The following is a 17,362-nucleotide window of genomic DNA, read 5'->3' on the forward strand; positions in this document are numbered from 1 at the left end:
TGACAGACACGGGGACCCCTCAGCCACGGGGAGGTGACAGACACGGGGACCCCTCAGCCAAGGGATGGGGACAGACTTCTATCAGATGCCCCCTCAGCCGTGGGGCAGCCACAGTGATGGGGAGGTGACAGCCCTGGGTCCCCTCAGCTGGGTGATGACACCCCCGGGTCCTCTCCACCATGGGGAGGTGACAGCCCCCGGGACCCCTCAGCCAAGGGATGGGGACAGACCCCAAATCCTCTCAGCCACGGGGCAGTGACAACCCTCAGCGACCCTGCGGCCGTGGGGAGGTGACAGGTTCCGGGGCTGCCCATCTATCAGATGGTGACATCCCCGGGTCCCCTCCGCCGCGGGGAGGTGACAGACCCCCTCAGCGCCCCGGGGCCGCTGGGCAGCGGCAGCCGCCGTGCCCCGGGGCGGTGACCGGCTGAGGCCCGGTGGCGGCGGGGCGGCGCCAGGCCCGGCGGCCGCGGAGCAGCTCCCGGTTCCCGCCGCGGGCCCCGCTCGCTCCTGCGCCTTTAACGCGGCGGCTGCCGCCGCCTCCCAGCTCAGCGAACATGGCGGAGTCCGGCGGGGCCGAGTTCGCCGCGGAGCGGCCGAGCAGGTGAGCGGGGCCCGGGGCGGGCTGGGCCGGGGCCGAGCGCGGGCGGGGAGCGGGGCCCGGCCCGGCTGGGCCGCGGCGGCGGGGGGGGGCCGGGTGGGCCCGGGGGCGGCCGGGGCGCTTCGCCGCCGTCCTCCGGCCCCTGTATTCATTTATTTTCCCTTTATTTTCGCCATTGCCGCTCCCCGGCGAGGCGGAGAGCCCGTCCCGGTGTCCTGGGCCGGGTGGTCCTGAGGCCCAGCGGCTGCAGGTCCTCTGGAAGATAACCATAATAATTAATAATAATTCTTTCCCTGGTGGAATTTATGAGGAGGAAGACTGAGGTTTGGGTTGGGTTTGTAGAGCCGGCAGCTCTGAGGGTTTATAGACAGCGGGTTTACAGAGCTATGAGGTTTATATGTTTATAGAGACACCAAGTTTTAGTATTTCAGGCCTGTTCTGCCGCCCCCCTGGGTGCAAAACCCCTCCCCGGGTCACAGGGTTTGGTCCCTACGGGGTCACTCAAGCACAAAACGGGCGCTGGTACCGGGGGGTTGTGGCGGGAGATGGTTCTGTGTGGGGGGAGCTGCTGTTCCCAGGGCTTTCCTGCCCCTCGTCACCCCGAGGTGACCGCGTTGGACGGCGTTCGGGGAGTTGTGTTGTCTGTCTGCGGATGTTACGCCGTCAACCTGTCACTTCGCTCCAGAGCATCGTTTATTCACAACTTCACTCCCTCCGCGTCCTGGAGTAAGCACCCTGTATGTCACGCCATGGGGAGGGAAGCTCTCACGGTCACTGAAGCCTGTCTGAGTTCTCACCTTATATACATATATAGTATTTTCTTTTTTCCTAATGACCTGCCTGTGCAAACGATATGCTGTGCTGCCTGAGGCGTTTCATTGCGTTTTATCTCCGTGCACATCCTTTCCTTTCCCTTCCCTTCCCTCTCCGAACAGGAACAGCAGCGCGGCTTTCGCACAGGGGTTGGTGGGGCCGCACGCTCGGGAGTTTCTTGTTGCGGGGTGTGGAACAGTGAGAAATGGAAGTAATTTGTTTCAGAGCCGTGATAAATCACCCAGGCTGAAGCTGCAGCAGTTTTGTTCCCTGAGCTGGAGTTCTGTTGTGTTCCCTATCGCTCCGTATTTATTTTTTTTGTTAATTTTAAAGTAAAGCCCGGTGAAGTTTGGATACTGTTTCTTGTTGCTCCCTAGTCTTCTGTTTTAAAGGATGGATTTATTGGAGCGTACAGGGGAAAAACCTGATGGGGGACATTAGACACGCCGCATCATCTCAGCAGAGCGAGAGGAGAGTTTCAAGGGCATTCCCTATCAGTAGTGATTCCTTGTTAGGTGCTTCCACTTGGGACTTTTCTGCACTTACTGAGGATTTACTCTCTAAGGCAAAAGGACAAAGTCCTCTCTTGCTGTTACACACATGCCATTTCGGTGGTGCGCTGTTGCTCAAACAGAATTTCCATCTTTGGAATTGCTACCGCGTGGCTGATGCTCGTTACCCGTTAAGTACGCTGGCTTCCCCAAGCAAGAAAATTCACTTGTGTGCTGGGAATCCTGTGCTTTCCTTCACTCAGGAACACACTGTGCCAGGTGAGAGGGAGAAAAGGCTTTTGACACACTGATGGCGTGAGAAAAAGCCATCGCTGTGCATTGAAAAGCGAACGGCCCAAATCTATTCTGAAATAAACTTGGCTTTTTTTTTTTTTTCATGGGTTACAACTGGGTTTCATATTTTAGTCCCAGCCCTCCGTATGACGTGGAGGGCTTTCACTCTAGCACTGTGCTGCTCCTGAAGATGTGCTTGGAGATTGGGGAGCAAGTGAGTAGAGAGGAAACAGTGAATTCCATGGGTACCCTCGGTAAAAGAAGCTCTTGGTGCTTTAGGCAGTGTTGGTGCGGCAGAGTTGTACAATGCAGGGTGACAAAGATCCAGGCAAAACTTCTTTTCAGGTGCTGGTGAGGATGTTACTGTGCAGGCCTTTAAACAGGAATTAGCTGCGGTGTCCAGACAAGGTGTCGAGGAGAGCTGTGTGTCCCCCACATCGGGAATAACCCCTTGAAAACAGGCAGGTTGTGCAAACCTTCCACCAAACCTCCCTAATGTTGCATGTCCCAGCGGTCGGGACCAGAAGGAACGGGTGAGATAGACCTGCAGGGCTTCCCGAGCTAAAAATCCCTCTGTCTGGGGTCACACCAGGAGAGAGTCGACCTGGGTGCCCCTCACCTTATTCCTTCTTCAGAAAGCGGTGGGAGAGGGAGCAAATGTACAGGAGGATGGAGTAAAACCGTGGCGGGCAAGATAACGATAAGGGCTGAGTCTGCCCGGATTTTGTGCTCCTGTAATCTTATATAGCTCCAGTCTTCAATTAGACTTTTAAATTCATTTTGAGACTGTTCAAAGTTTAGTTTTGTGTGGTTTCTATGTTCCGTGCTCTGCCACGTGGCAATTTTAAAACAGATTTAGTTGTTAGATCTGGTAGACGTGGTGTAAATGTTTACACTCTAATTGAATCACTGTAAAAATAGTTGCTGCTTTCTTTTTCGACATTGGGAGACTTCTGAGCTGGAGGTTTTATTTAGACCAAAAGTAAACTTCAGTGATTCCTTAAAGGTTCCTGTCTTACTCCCAAGTGTTGCGTAGCGTGAACTGCTCTGTAAGGAAGAGCCTGGCACCACGGGATGACGGCTGAGCAGTCTTTTCCCGTTTCTCATTTATATGGGAGATAAATGCTGAACTTGCACAGAAATCAGTGACCATTAGGAAAAGCTGTTGCTGCAGTTCTGGTGGTCTCGCGTTGTTCCGTGAGTGTGATACGGAGCCCGTGTGAACTGAATTGCCCGAGGAGCTGAGAAACATGATGTTTAGGACGGGCACAAACCTGCCAGAGGTAAGTGGGGAACAAGGGAGACAGGCGACAAACAGCTGCCGCGGCGCGAGGATTTGACCCTGGAATGGAATTGGAATTGGAGTTACGGTGCCAAGTGCCGGGGCAGCTGCTCGCGTCTGCTGGAAAACGTGATTTCTGCAGTTTGCCTTAGAGGGATGCTGGGTTTTCCTCGTGTTGCCTGCTGTTTCATCATTTTATATTGCGTTTGCATCCCCAGCTGCTCGGAGGCAACAATCAGGAGGGTGGAGGTGTAGGGAGAGGTCACTGCTGGTCACTGCACCCCGTAGTACCTACTCCATGTGTAACCAGTCCCGTCGTTTTGATTGCAACACTGCCCAGGGGCTGCAATCAGGTGCTGCAGAAACAGGCCGAGACTTGACTTCTCCGAGTACCTCGCCGTCTGATTTGGAAGGTTTTCCCGAGTTCTTTCCGAGGCGCGGAGCGGAGAGCCCGGTATGGCTGTGTGGTGGGGGTCGCCGAGCTGCTTGCTGGGTGGGGGGAGCTCTGTGCCCTGCCAGGAGCTGCTGGCAGAGCTGAAGGGTCTGTCCCCGGCAGGAACGTGACCCAGACGTTGCTGACAAGCAGGGAAGCTCAGACAGGTCCCGGTGAACGTTTTGGCCTAATGCAGCGGTAGCCGTGCCACGGGTGGGCTTTGCTCCATTCCCCAAGGCAATGCTGGGGTGCATTGATGGACTGGAAGGGCAGGGGGGGTGTCCAGAGGGCCGGGAGTGCTGCGCTGGGTGTCACTTTGGGGTGGCCTTGGTGGCTCTGCTGTGCTTCCCGACACCACTAGGTGCCTCTCGGCCTTTGCACAGCGGCTGCCACGGGTGCTGCTGGGAGAGGGGACGGCGGGCGCAGAAAATCCCCATTGCTGGCTGCTAAAAACCACTGTGGTGGTGTGCTGGAAAGGGATGGCTCTGCTTTTTGCAATTTTTTGGGTTTTCTTGAGCTGGTATCGCTGTAACTTTCCTTCTTCTAGAGCTGGGCTTGGCAGCGTTTGAGCAGATGGTGGGGAAACGTGGAACTGTTTAAGGCAGCGCTGTCAGCAGGAGTATCGGGTGTATGAAGAGCCTGTACTCAGCCGTGTACTCTGGACACACGGGCAGGTTTTACATGGTGTAAAATCCACCGTCCTTCTGGGGGTCTTTGCGTGCTGGCTGAGCTCACAGCTCACTTTTCCATTGCTGTGATACTCCCTGTGCCTGCCAGAGTAATTTATATGCTCAGGGTGATTTTTCTATTTGCTCAGTTTGTCCGTGTCTCAGCGGGATTGGGTTTGGGGCTGACGAGAATGTAATCATGGTGAAGTTTGGGGGGTGGGATAGTATCTTCAAGTACAGGCTGAGTTGTGGAAGGCAGGGCGGTGTTAGCGATGGGCGATGTGCTCTGTGACAGAAACATTTTGAAGAATCATATCAATGCTTTTTTTCCCCCTCCCACCATTTGTCCTGGGTCCAGCACGTGTTGACCCATCCCTCCGATTCAGACTCCGCAAGGTGCCATGGAGTTTAATGTGTTCAGATATTTCACCCTCCGCTTTTCTTTGTCGCACCAACGCTCCATTCAGCCCGGCCAGCCAGCTCCTGACACACATCCAGCTTTATTAGTTCTTGTAGCAGAAACCAAAATCCCACCTCCTTTGGCTTGCGAACAACCCACCGATTGAGGCCTGTGAGCGGAATGTATCTGTGTGTGTGTCTGATGGGGCCTGTGTGAGTCCTGCTCAGGAAAAAAGACAAACACGGATTTGGAAATGTGTCTGGGACTTCCCAGGGGACACAAAAAATAAGATTAACACCAAAAATTAAATTAAAAAGCCTCTTGCTTCAATTTGCTGGTTTACCTTTGGGTTGAAGGTTCCAGATTGGGAGAAGGAGGATACGGGTGAGAAAATAAGGGGATCAGTAGGATCTGATTCAGAAAGCACTTAAAAGTGCACCATGAAGGCACCTCCTGGCCTCTGTGTTGTATTGTTGAATTGCTGGCACTGAGCGCAGGGTTGAAGCAGGTGTGGGATGTCCCGTCCCAGCGTCAGACCGTCCGTCCTTTCCGACCTCGGTTCCCTTTGGGAGAGGGACGAGCCGCTTGGGTCCCTGTCATACAAATGAAAACGCTTGTGTTGTTAGGCTTTGTTCTTTTAGTGTTTTAAAATGGTGAATGTTACTTGTTCTTCCTTTACCAAGCGTTAACTTCCCTTAAATTTGGGGATTCAAAGTGTAAAAGGGAAAAGGTGAGACTTTCCAAACTTCACTATTCAACTTCAGGCATTTTACAGAAACCCTTTTTGTCATGCAAAATATTACTCCTAAAACTCAGAGCGATTTCTGATCTGTTTGAGCCCTGCTAGTTGTTTCTATCTAGAGGCGTTGGTCTCGGGCTTTCTACTTGTGTTTATTGCCTTTGGTGGAAAAGGGGGTGTCAGGAGAGGAAAATGAGTGGAGGCAGAGGAGAGAAATGAAGGGAAGGAGGTGGAAAAGGGAACAAAGAAAGCGATTAAATTATTTTGCCTGCATATCTTTGCTAAGGATGATGACGCTTCTCTGGAAAACATCCCCCTCATTCGATGTGTTAATATTTCATTAGTTGCTGATCATTAAGCGCTCGCTGCTGTTGCTAATTTGGAGAGGGAAGCGCTGGTAACCGTTGGTTCTGGAGGGTGCTGGGGACAGCCTAAGTAGGTTACCAGGGCAGGTATTTTTAATTCTCATTGCATCTGATCTCCTGTGAACCCGAACTTCAAGGAAAGCTCTTGGTGCCTGTTGCAGGGAGCGCGAAGGCCACAGGAGAAGCAGCAAAGCCACAGCCACGGCCTGAGCCCTTTCACCCCAATGTCACATTTGTTAGTGTGAGGTGCTGAAAACTCATTTTCATCATTGGACATGTGATCTAAAGCCTCAGGATCTGAAATATTACAGTAACCATGGCTACCAGTGACTTATCTGAGGGAGTTTGACTTTTGTTTTGATTTTAAGTGTCTTAATTGTAGTTTAAAAATCAGAATCTGAATGTGGTTTTTTACTTAGGCTTGAAACTAAAGGCATTAAATGATTTGCATTATTAAAATACCTACAATGCCGCCTTTCAAAGGTTCTTAAAGAAGGTCCTTAATATTCGTACCCTACGTTCTAAATAAAGTTACTCCTTAGCTTTCTGCTAGTTCTGCTGCCCTCACCGTGGAGATTCTCTTGCAGGCTCGAGCTCTCAGGAGGTGCCTCGCTGGCTCTTCTGCAATCCCAAATCCTTTGTTTCGCCCAGAAGAGCCGCGGCGCACGCGAACGCTCACGCGCTGCTTGTCCTCCCTCCTCTCCTGTGCCCCGGCCATGCCCCGCGGTCCAGCCTCCGCGCCCGGGCTGCCGGGACCGCTCGGCTGCTGGCAGTTTGCCCTGGTCGAGATCTTGCCAACCCCCTCCGGTTGCTCTTGGATTAAAACATTACCGAGCAGCACCTGCCTGCAAGACGTGGGTGGATATTGGGAAGGATGCTCAACGGGGCTGCAGAGCCAGCCCTGCTCACACCAATCCGTCCCTCCTTCCAAGCGGGACCGCGTTATAAAAGGAGGAAGACAACAAGCAGTTGTGCAGCAAAAACATTTCTCTTATTTAATTTCAATCACTGAAATGTTCTAATCTGGCCTGGTGTAATTCTCTCTATTTGTGCTCGTGCAGCAGTTGCAAACATGCTGAAATATGAACTCGCGCTTGGTTAAGCCTTTAATTCCAGCTTTGATGTTTTTAATCATCGGGACAGATTTGGTAAAAATGATTCATTAGCTTGAAACGCATCTTGGATTGCACATGATGTGGAGAATCAGGGAGACAGAGACGGGACGGTCGTTCTTTGGGGTGTTCTTTGCGCCTCATCTGAACCAATTCTTGAAATATGACCCTCGCTTTAACGTTTTCACAAGCCTGCAACTTGCTATATATAGAAATATCTCATGTTTATAATATATAATAGATATAAAAATCCGGTTTGGGGGTTGGGTTTCCCCAGGCTACGGCTGTGTACGCCACGCTGAGCTCTATCCTGCAGCGACCGCAGAGGATTGGAAGCAATCTGGCTCCAGAGCAGCAACTCAGAGACAAATCCTCAGTCGCATTCCTTGCTCCCTGCCAGTCCCTTGGTGAAAATGGGTCCCAGTGATGCTGCCAGAGTCTTGGAGGTGCTGCCCCGATGGATCAACGTGGCTGTTAAACTCCAGCCCCACCATTCATGCGATGGATGCTGGTGTGTGAATATAAAGATGCCTTTCACTGCTACAGCTATTTCCATATGTCAAGTGAGATTTCTGTTCCAGTAAAGTCACCTTTATACCAATAAATTCACACTGTTGGCCCCGATCGTGTAAACATTTTCAGGTCCCCTTGCAACCGACTCCTGAAGGCTCTGGGGTGTGCAGTGGATGCTGCTCCACGTGAAGGGGATTCTTCATTTGACGTTTTTTCGAAGGGTAAATGTGACCTGGACACTCTGGGCCCGGCTCCGAGCAGCCGTGTTTGGGCCCCTGCCGAACTTTGCTCCATCCACAGCAACCTCCGCAAAGCTCCTTGTGGACAAAGGCACAAACCCGAGGAAGGATCCAGAAGCTCTGCAGCCCCGTCTGCAGCAGAGAGGGACGGGGAAGGAGCGGAATAAACACTTTCTCACCATTGTGTGCTGAAAGGCTTTTATCTCCGAGGCATGTTCTGAACCGCTGAGATGCGGCTCTTCCCAAGTTCGTCTGCAAGGCTGTTTCTTCCGTAACGAATTGTTAAGCAACAAGTACACGGCATATTCAGATCTCCAGCGAGATAGGGCCAGCCTCACAAAGGCACTTTCAGATGTTCAAGGCTTCCTTTTGTGCCTTTATTTTTTCTGCAGTCGCTGACATGCAGCTGCTGCCCCTCGTGTTCTCTGCTTCTCCAGCGCTCAGCTTTGGTTTTGTCCCTTTATTTTATTTTCTCCCCTGGATGGTTGTGTAACCATTGGCGCCTTCTCTACCTGCACACAGACCCGGGAACTAGCACAGGGAGTTTTTCCGGGGTCACACTGTTCACAATTACCCACTGAAACGAACCGCACGTGCAAACAGGTTTATTCCAGCACAGAAATATCTGCCTGCCCAGGTTTAGTCCTCCATCTACTTACACTCTGGTTGGTAGCAGTGCCTGTAAAAGTTAATTGAGGAAAAGGAAAGCAAGAGCAATGTTTGTTCTGGTGAAGCTTGTTGTTCGAAGAGGGTTGTGGATAGGGTGGAAGCAAGTGTAAGTGGGTAAGCCCTTCGGCTGGGAAGAGGAATATTTAAAATGGGTCTGACGAAAACACTGAAGGAAATTGCCATGAGAGAATCCTGCAGGAGATCGAGTCTAACGAAGTTACAGCAACCTCAGGAGTTCCAGCCGGAGCTGGGTGTGTTTTACCTGTCCAGCGTGAAGCAAAGTGGGTTTGCTCGGCGAAAAATAAGTGTTTGGAGGCGAGACTGTTTATTTGCTTATGCAGGATGTTTCCTGCGTTGGGCTCCAGCGAATCAAAGCCGTTGTTCAGCGGGAGAGTCAAAGAGTTGGGCCTGATGAATATTCATGCGCTTGCTCCCTCCCGTCTCCTTCCTCTTTTGCTGTGGGAAGAGCTGGAGTGGATGGACGGTTCTTGGATAAAGGTCTTGTCAGCAACCAACGTTTTGCTAATCCTTTTGATTATAGGAAGGATGTTGTAGCGCGACTCCGCTCTCTGAACTAAGACTTGTTAGCGTGCTTTGACTTTGAGGTAGGACTTTCAGATCTGTGGGACAAGCAGCAGAGCTGACCGCTCCCAGTCAGCCCAGTAGGAACTCGGATGACTTTTGAGGCACGTTCCCAAGCCTGCACAGATTTGCTGTCTGCGTCCTGCAGCATCCCAGAGAGCTCCAGCGCTGCTCAGAGCAGATCTTTGCTATCTGCATCCTGCAGCATCCCAGAGAGCTCCAGCGCTGCTCAGAGCAGATCTTTGCTATCTGCATCCTGCAGCATCCCAGAGAGCTCCAGCGCTGCTCAGAGCAGGTCCTTGCTATCTGCATCCTGCAGCATCCCAGAGAGCTCCAGCGCTGCTCGGAGCAGATCTTTGCTATCTGCATCCTGCAGCATCCCAGAGAGCTCCAGCGCTGCTCAGAGCAGATCTTTGCTATCTGCATCCTGCAGCATCCCAGAGAGCTCCAGCGCTGCTCGGAGCAGATCTTTGCTATCTGCATCCTGCAGCATCCCAGAGAGCTCCAGCGCTGCTCGCACAAAGCGGCTGCTCTCGGGGCTCTGATGAATATCCCAGATTTCCCCTCTTCTGTAAAGCTTGCAGGAAATTGCAATGCGATAAGTTGGGCAAGTAGCAAGTCCCGTCCATTGTTCCTTATTGTTTGAGGATTGTTTACACCCCCCCCTTTTTGTTATCCCATCTCCCTGACTCTTCCCTGACCTTGCAGACTTGCTTTGTCCATTGTGTGTGGCTTGTGTTGTTGTTTAGGTAGCGAACTCTTAGCAAACGGATTATACAGCTCCAAGTACACCGGGACCTGGGCTCTGCTATGGCTTTGTTGGTTTATTTTACCTAAATAATAATAATACCCTTTAAGCACAGTACTGAGTGCACTCTCCCACTGTAGCGAGTAACGCAGCTTTCCAGATTGGGTATGGGCTACTGGGGGTTCTTTATGCCGCGGTTCCATCAGATATTTCTTAAAATGCAGAGACCAAACAGCAGGATGCTTCCCAAAACATAAAACCCGTCATGAATTCTAGTCCTTGGCATGTTTCCTTCCCAGAAGGATCTCGAGCCTGAAAAGTAGTTCAGAGTTGGATTAAATTTGCAACTGAATTTAGGATTTCACGGCCCCGTTCGGTGGGCAGGGCGTGCTGACCCTGCTGACCCACCGTCGCCCCGCTCGGAAAATCCACAGCGCAATCGTCGCTGTTTCCAGAGGAACAGGGAGAATCTGATGGACGTTTCCGCTCGTGCAGAGATCCCGCTGCGTTCACCTCCACGAGCAGCATCCTTGCTGACAAGTGCATCTGAGGCCAAACGAGGCTCCGAATGATGCTCCCGCGCTGGGGACGTGTGCGAGAGGCGCTGGGAAAACCAAGGAAATATTTACCCTGGGAGGGACTGTTTACAGTGCCGTTCAAACAGCCGACGTTATTTAGAGCAGCCTGTGCTTTGCATTATTTTGCTTTTTCGCCCTTCTCGTGAGGGTCAGGCATAAGGGAGGGATCAAACAGGGCCGGGCTTGGCCGCTGCGGAGGCTCCGGCAGCTGCGCTCGGGGTGGGTGCTGAGAGCAATAAGCAACCGTGATTCAGCCTCGTGGTTGAAGTCGAGGTCAGGGCGGACTCGGGGTAGTTGTAGCGTGGGGACAGCAACGTCCGTTGGAGGTTTTGGCCCCGCTCGCCCATGTTCGGATGGTCCCTGACGCCCGTTTGTGCGGTGCTGTGACGGCTCGTCAGTAATTCGAAAGTGTAATTGAAAAATCTGGAAGTCTCGTGTGTGCTGGGAGAAGGGAATACAGCGGAGGTGCTGATGTCATGGTGTTCTGTGTGGCTGTCGAGCTGGGAATTTGCGGTCAAACTGCTTCGTGTTACAGTATCTTCCCCAGCATGCTTTGTAGGTGTACCACATATTGTTTTAATTTCAAACCAGCCTGTCTCTCTTGTTCTGTTTTTAGCATGGCTGACAAGAACAGCACCCTGAAATGCACGTTCTCAGCTCCTGGCCACAGCACCACTCTGCTGCAGGGACTGGCCTCGCTCCGAGCTCAGGCTCAGCTGCTTGATGTCATCCTCACTATAAATAATGAAGTGTTTCAGGTTCATAAAGTTGTCTTGGCTGCCTGCAGTGACTATTTCAGGTGAGAATCCGATAGGGTAGCAGGCATTTTTTTTTCCTTTCCCGTTGGTTTGTCTGTTTTCCCCATCCTCCCCCACCCCAATCTCCCCACCGCGCCCCACAGTCGCACCCACGCCCGGCCCTTTGGAGGTGTGGGCTGCCCCACGGATGTCGCTGGGATCACCTGAGGCTCGGCCTTGGTCTCTCTGCACCCACATGAAGTTTTTTTGACTAAAAGTTCAGGCCCGGGTCTTGAACCCACCTGGGCAGCGTGGTAGGTGCTCTGCCTCAGAAAGGAAACAGAGGTTGGCCCTGGAGCTACTTGAGCTGATTTCCAAGTGGCAGCGAGGGCTCTGGAATGAGTCATCGCATCGAACGGATGGTGCCCGTTGTAAATACGCTCATGTTGTCTTTAAATACCACTGATCTGTCTCCAGTGCTCGCTGTTCACGGGCTGCAGAGTATGAAGCGTCTTCATGTCGCGTGTGCGTTCCCCAGGCCCTGGGAGATGGGAAAACTGTCCCATCTCGTGTGGGTAGAAAACTGAAGCACGGAGACGAGTTTTCTCAATCAAATCAGTGCAGAGCAAGCAAACTGCAGAGCCACAAAATCACTCTTAAGCAAAAATACATATTCAGATTCCTTTGTAATGGTTCTCTGACTTGGAATGACTCTCTTTGGCTTAGGGATCTTCCCTGGCAGCACCAGGAGCAGCGTCGAGTGCGGGACATGCTGGAGGCCGCGGGTGTAGGGAAGGTTCAAAACAGCGGAGAACCCAACTTGGGTGATTTCTAGACCAGGGAAGGGCTGTCCAGCAGGGTTTACAATCCCTCGACACGTAGGTAACCGAGAGCGAGGGACTTCATTGTCCCTTGGCGTGTCGCTCGGATCCCTCCACCCATCTCTTCAGCTGCTCTGATCGTGTCTGTCTTATGTACGCATGTATTTTCTAGGCTGTTCCCTTCTCTCTCCCTTTGGTAACATAAACCTTCCAAGCTTATCACTCTCCTTAACAGGCAGGCAATTAATGATGGAGCTGATCTCCCACCAAATGCTAATAGCGCTATTTGTATTCATAAATGCTGGATGCAGTGCCACTGCTAGTGTGTTTGCACTGTCGAAATATAATTGCCGAGTAGGTTTCTTGTTATAACTTCTGTGGTGCTAAAGAAGGTTGTCCTGGGGAACAATGGCAGAATAATCGAGCTTTTGAAAATACTCCGTTTTTATGCAGGAAGGGAGAGGGAGGAGGGTGAACTTGTGGCATTTATATAATCAGCATTTTAGAACCGTAACACTTTTTAAAGGAATTGCATTCTATTTGACGAGTTGTCTTCATCATGGCAGCAATAGCGCTTTTCTAACGCACGTCCCGCTCCGTGTAGCTGATGCACGAGCACAGATCTGCCTGTGGATTTCAACAGGGCTTTCATTGCCACGCAGACAAATCATTGCAAACAGGATTCCTGCTCACCAGGTTACACAAAGCTGGTTTTAGATGCAGATATTTCCTTATTGAGGTCATTTAGGATTTCTCGGGTTTCTGCGGGGCGGCAGCAGGCTCTCTCGCCTGGCTCGGACGGGGAACTTGCAGCTCCTGTCTCTTGACAGCGTTCCCAAGTTATTCCTTTATTCCTGTGTTGATGCAGAAGAAAAGGGTCTGCTCAGCGTTTTTTCCTGACTAACTGGCACTGTAGAGTCACCGCGGCTTCCTAAGGCAGCTCTGAGGAGACCAGGAATGTACCTTTCCCATGGAAGAGTGTAGTTTGTCAATGGTAGAAAAAGAACCAGCCCAAAATGTGCAGGCGGCTGCCAGGAGTTTAAAAAGTCTCTAGTCTGCTGGTGTGTACATCGCTGGGATGCGTGTGCGACAGCGGCGAGCGGTGAAGCTGCGTGTCGCGGTTCTGCCGGTAACCTGCCGTGGCTTCGGCTGCCCCGCACCTCGCTGAGCGCAGCACGGAGCTCAAACCTTTGCCCCCGAGCTACCCGTATGTAACAAAACCTGCTGGAATGTAATGGAAGTGTCTGAAAACCTCAAATGCGCGGTGACGTCCCCATCGCGCTCCCAGGCCCCGGGGCCGGGAACGCGGCGCTGGCTGGGCGGTTTGCGAGAGGGCTGATGGCGGCCCTGGGCGGGCTCGTGCTTCCTGTGGAGCGTCAGAGCCTCCCGGGAGGCGATCCAGGGCCTGGTCTGTGCCTGGCCTGCTCGGTGATGTGCTCGCAGCTGTGCTGTAACAAAACCTTGGGTTTGTTTGTTTGAGTTGCCTGCTAGCCCCCTGCCGTCGCGCTGCAACATGACAGACGTTTGCTGGAGCGGCTGCAACTCCTGTTTTCTTAAGGCTTCGGGAATGAGCCTTGGAGGGGAGGTTCTGTTGGGATTGCCAGAGCTGTTCAGACGATGTGTTGTATCTGCAATATTTAAGCCATTTCGTAGCCAGCCTGCGATATAACGGGCTAATGGGCAGCGCTGCAGGCAGGTGCAGAGGATCGCGGACCCACGTGCAGGTGTCTTACGAAGCCTATTCTCTCTTAGTGCTCACAGATCCTGCACACTTGAAAATGAAATGCGTTAGGGCCTGGTTCCCAGTCTCTGCTGGTGCAGATGCTGTTTGTTTTCTGCTTTGGTTGGTGAACATCACGGGGTTGTTGGTGTCCAGGGTACCACGTTCCCTGCTCCGGTAGCTCTGTCTACATCTGGAGGCTTTGTCCTGTGCTCCACTCTTATTTGTGCTGCCAGTGGGACTGGAAAACTTAACTTTCTGATGGCTGAATATCACTTTTCAGTGCACGGTTTACGCAAGCTTTATGTAAGTAATTGCAGACTCTCTCCTGGCTTTTAGAGATTTAGCCTTGATTTATTCCCCCCTTCCCCGTCCTCCCTAAGAAAATCAGTATGTTTAAAATAATAAAATCAAATTCTGGAGGGTTACATCGTTTTACATGCATTTAAAAGGGGAAAACTTCTTGTTTGTGTTCTTGACCTCCAGAGCGATGTTCACGGGCGGGATGAGAGAAGCCAGCCAAGATGTGATCGAACTCAAAGGTGTATCTGCAAAAGGACTGAAGCACATAATAGACTTTGCATACAGCGCTGAAGTGACTCTTGATCTCGACTGCATTCAGGATGTGCTGGGAGCTGCTGTTTTCCTCCAGATGGTGCCTGTTGTGGAGCTCTGCGAAGAATTCCTGAAATCCGCCATGAGCGTCGAAACGTGCCTCAATATCGGGCAGATGGCCACCACCTTCAGCCTCGCGTCCCTGAAGGAGTCGGTAGATGCCTTCACTTTCAGGCATTTCCTCCAGATCTCGGAGGAGGAGGATTTCCTTCACCTCCCGCTCGAGCGCCTCGTTTTCTTCTTGCAGAGCAATAAGCTGAAGAGCTGCAGCGAAATCGATCTGTTCCGCGCCGCCGTGCGCTGGCTGCAGTACGACCAGACGCGCCGCGCCAGCGCCAGCCAGGTCCTCTGCCACATCCGCTTCCCGCTCATGAAATCCTCGGAGCTGGTGGACAGCGTCCAGACCTTGGACATCATGGTTGAAGACGTCCTGTGCCGGCAATACCTGCTGGAGGCCTTCAACTATCAGATCCTGCCCTTCCGGCAGCACGAGATGCAGTCCCCTCGCACCACCATCCGCTCGGACGTGCTGTCCCTCGTCACCTTCGGCGGCACCCCCTACACTGACAACGACCGCACCGTGAGCTGCAAAGTTTACTGCCTGCCCGACGCCGGCGGGCGCCAGTTCAAGGAGCTGACGGAGATGGAGGTGGGGAGCAGCCACTCCTGCGTGGCCGTGCTCGACAACTTCGTCTACATCGTGGGCGGGCAGCACCTGCAGTACCGCAGCGGCGAGGGAGCCGTCGACATCTGCTACCGCTACGACCCGCACCTCAACCAGTGGCTGCGCATCCAGGCCATGCAGGAGAGCAGGATCCAGTTCCAGCTCAACGTCCTGCGCGGCATGGTGTACGCCACCGGCGGGAGGAACCGCTCGGGGAGCTTGGCCTCCGTGGAGAAATACTGCCCCAAAAACAACGAGTGGACCTACGTGTGCTCCCTGAAACGCAGGACGTGGGGGCACGCCGGAGCCACGGTGGGGGACAAGTTGTACATATCGGGTGGGTACGGCATTTCGGTGGAAGACAAAAAAGCCTTGCACTGTTACGACCCCGCCGTGGATCAGTGGGAGTTTAAAACCCCCATGAACGAGCCCAGAGTTCTACATGCCATGGTCAGCGCCAATAATAAGATTTACGCTCTGGGAGGCCGCATGGACCACGTTGACCGTTGTTTCGATGTTTTGGCCGTGGAATATTACGTGCCTGAGACAGACCAATGGACAACGGTGAGCCCGATGCGCGCGGGTCAGTCAGAAGCTGGCTGTTGTTTACTAGAAAAAAAGATTTATATCGTAGGAGGGTACAACTGGCACCTGAACAACGTCACCAGCATCGTGCAGGTGTATAACACAGAAACCGATGAGTGGGAAAGGGACCTGCATTTCCCAGAGTCTTTTGCTGGGATCGCGTGCGCTCCGGTGATACTGCCGCAGGTAACGAGCCAGAGATAACTGCGAGACGGCGTCGGCCCGCGGGGCCTCGCGTTGCATGTTAGCAGGATGCGGTGTTGTTTCCGTGGTGTTTGCAAACGGTCATTGTGCATCTTGTGGGCGAGGGAAGGAGAAAAACCGCTTGTGTTCCCATCTCCACGAAGTCCCCGCTCCTCCTCCTCCTCCTCCTCCTCCTCCTGGGCCGTGTTCTGGCAGGCGCGTTTCAGCAGAAGCGCCTGTCAGCTCGTTAGACTGAACAGATGTTACAGCTGGAAAAAGCTTTTCTCTTTTTTATTTCTATTTTTTTGATGGGGGGGGAGGGTGCATCTTGCCAACTTTTCATCTTTTTAACAAGATTACACATCGCAAACATCGACAAGCTCAGGAGTGACTGGTCCTGTGGTATGTTTCAAAGAGTTCAGGTGTGATTTTTTTATTAAGAGCTCCAAAAATCACTGTCTGTCGCTTTCTTGGGTTGGTTTTGTGTTTTTTTTTAGCAAACAACAAAAGAAACCAAAACCTGTAGAACACACTGACCTCCAAAAGCAATAAAGGGACAGTGGGAGCTGGCAGAGCTCAGGTGCTTGGATTAGAAAAGCATGTTCTTGCTTTCCAAAGGTGACTTTTTTGTTTCCTCCCTCCTAAAAGGGGGAACACTTGTCCCTGCACCTCCGGTCTCCTTCGGTTCATCTTCACCTGATCACGCTGCAGCTCCCCGTCCCCTCCTCACCCTCCACGCAGCGGTTCCACACGTTCTCCCTTCAGCGGTGCATCCAGAGCCTGCAGCACTAAAGCCATGTTGATAGCTCGATCACATACACACAGGAGTGATTCTTTTTCATAACAACTGCCAAACCCGCGTTTGGCTTCCCTGGCAATAACGCTCTGCGGCTGCTTGTCCACGGCGCTGGAGCAAAGAGCACCCGGAGCTGCTGCTTTAGGACCTGGCGCCTTTTCCGTTCCCGTCGCTCCAGCAACACCCGCTCGCCCAAACTCTTTGTGCAGTAAAGGAGGTGGGTGCTACTCGTTCATAAGCTCAAAGGTTTTCTCCCTTGGCTCGTAAATAAGATACCTGGCATCCTAATATGATGGAATTCTAAGAGGAACGGGGTGTGTTTTTGTTGTTGTCGCCGGTGGGTATTTCAAATGAAGAGATTCATTTTAAGCTGACTCTGTCATTTTGGTAAAATCTGTGTTTACTGCACAGAATACCGTTACTTCCTGAACCTTCCTTTCCTCCAAGCCATTTTTTCTAATTAATTTGAGTGATTAACAAATTGAAAGTTTCTCCTTTGATCAGGTTCTTCTGCTTCAAGGGCTTTGTTTTGTATGGGTTTGATTTGATGTGTGCAATCTTCTTTTTAGAGAAACTGTTGCATTCTGCTGTTCAATAAACACTGCGCTGTAACCTTTGGAGACAATAGATGTCTGTTTTGCTAATGACTCACCGAGCAGGTCTGTGTGCAGCATGAGCCCCAGCCCTCGCCTTCACTTTAAGGTATTTTCTCCA

General features: G+C 52.1%; 1 protein-coding gene across 2 annotated transcripts; it reads left to right on the plus strand.

The window, feature by feature from the left end:
* Window positions 1-437: 437 nt before the first annotated feature.
* KLHL26 (kelch like family member 26) lies at window positions 438-17,264 on the plus strand. 2 transcript variants are annotated; one of them, XM_082072020.1, is made up of 3 exons: window positions 438-604; window positions 11,144-11,326; window positions 14,292-17,264. In XM_082072020.1, exons 1-3 carry the CDS (start codon window positions 558-560, stop codon window positions 15,871-15,873), a joined length of 1,812 nt encoding a protein of 603 aa, XP_081928146.1. In that variant the 5' UTR covers window positions 438-557; the 3' UTR covers window positions 15,874-17,264. The 2 variants fall into 2 exon arrangements, with proteins under 2 accessions (XP_081928146.1, XP_081928147.1); XM_082072021.1 differs by lacking the exon at window positions 11,144-11,326.
* The last annotated feature ends 98 nt before the right edge of the window (window positions 17,265-17,362 follow it).

Source organism: Streptopelia decaocto (assembly GCF_964273445.1).
Source record: "Streptopelia decaocto genome assembly, chromosome: 24".
NCBI classification, from domain to species: Eukaryota; Metazoa; Chordata; class Aves; order Columbiformes; family Columbidae; genus Streptopelia; species Streptopelia decaocto.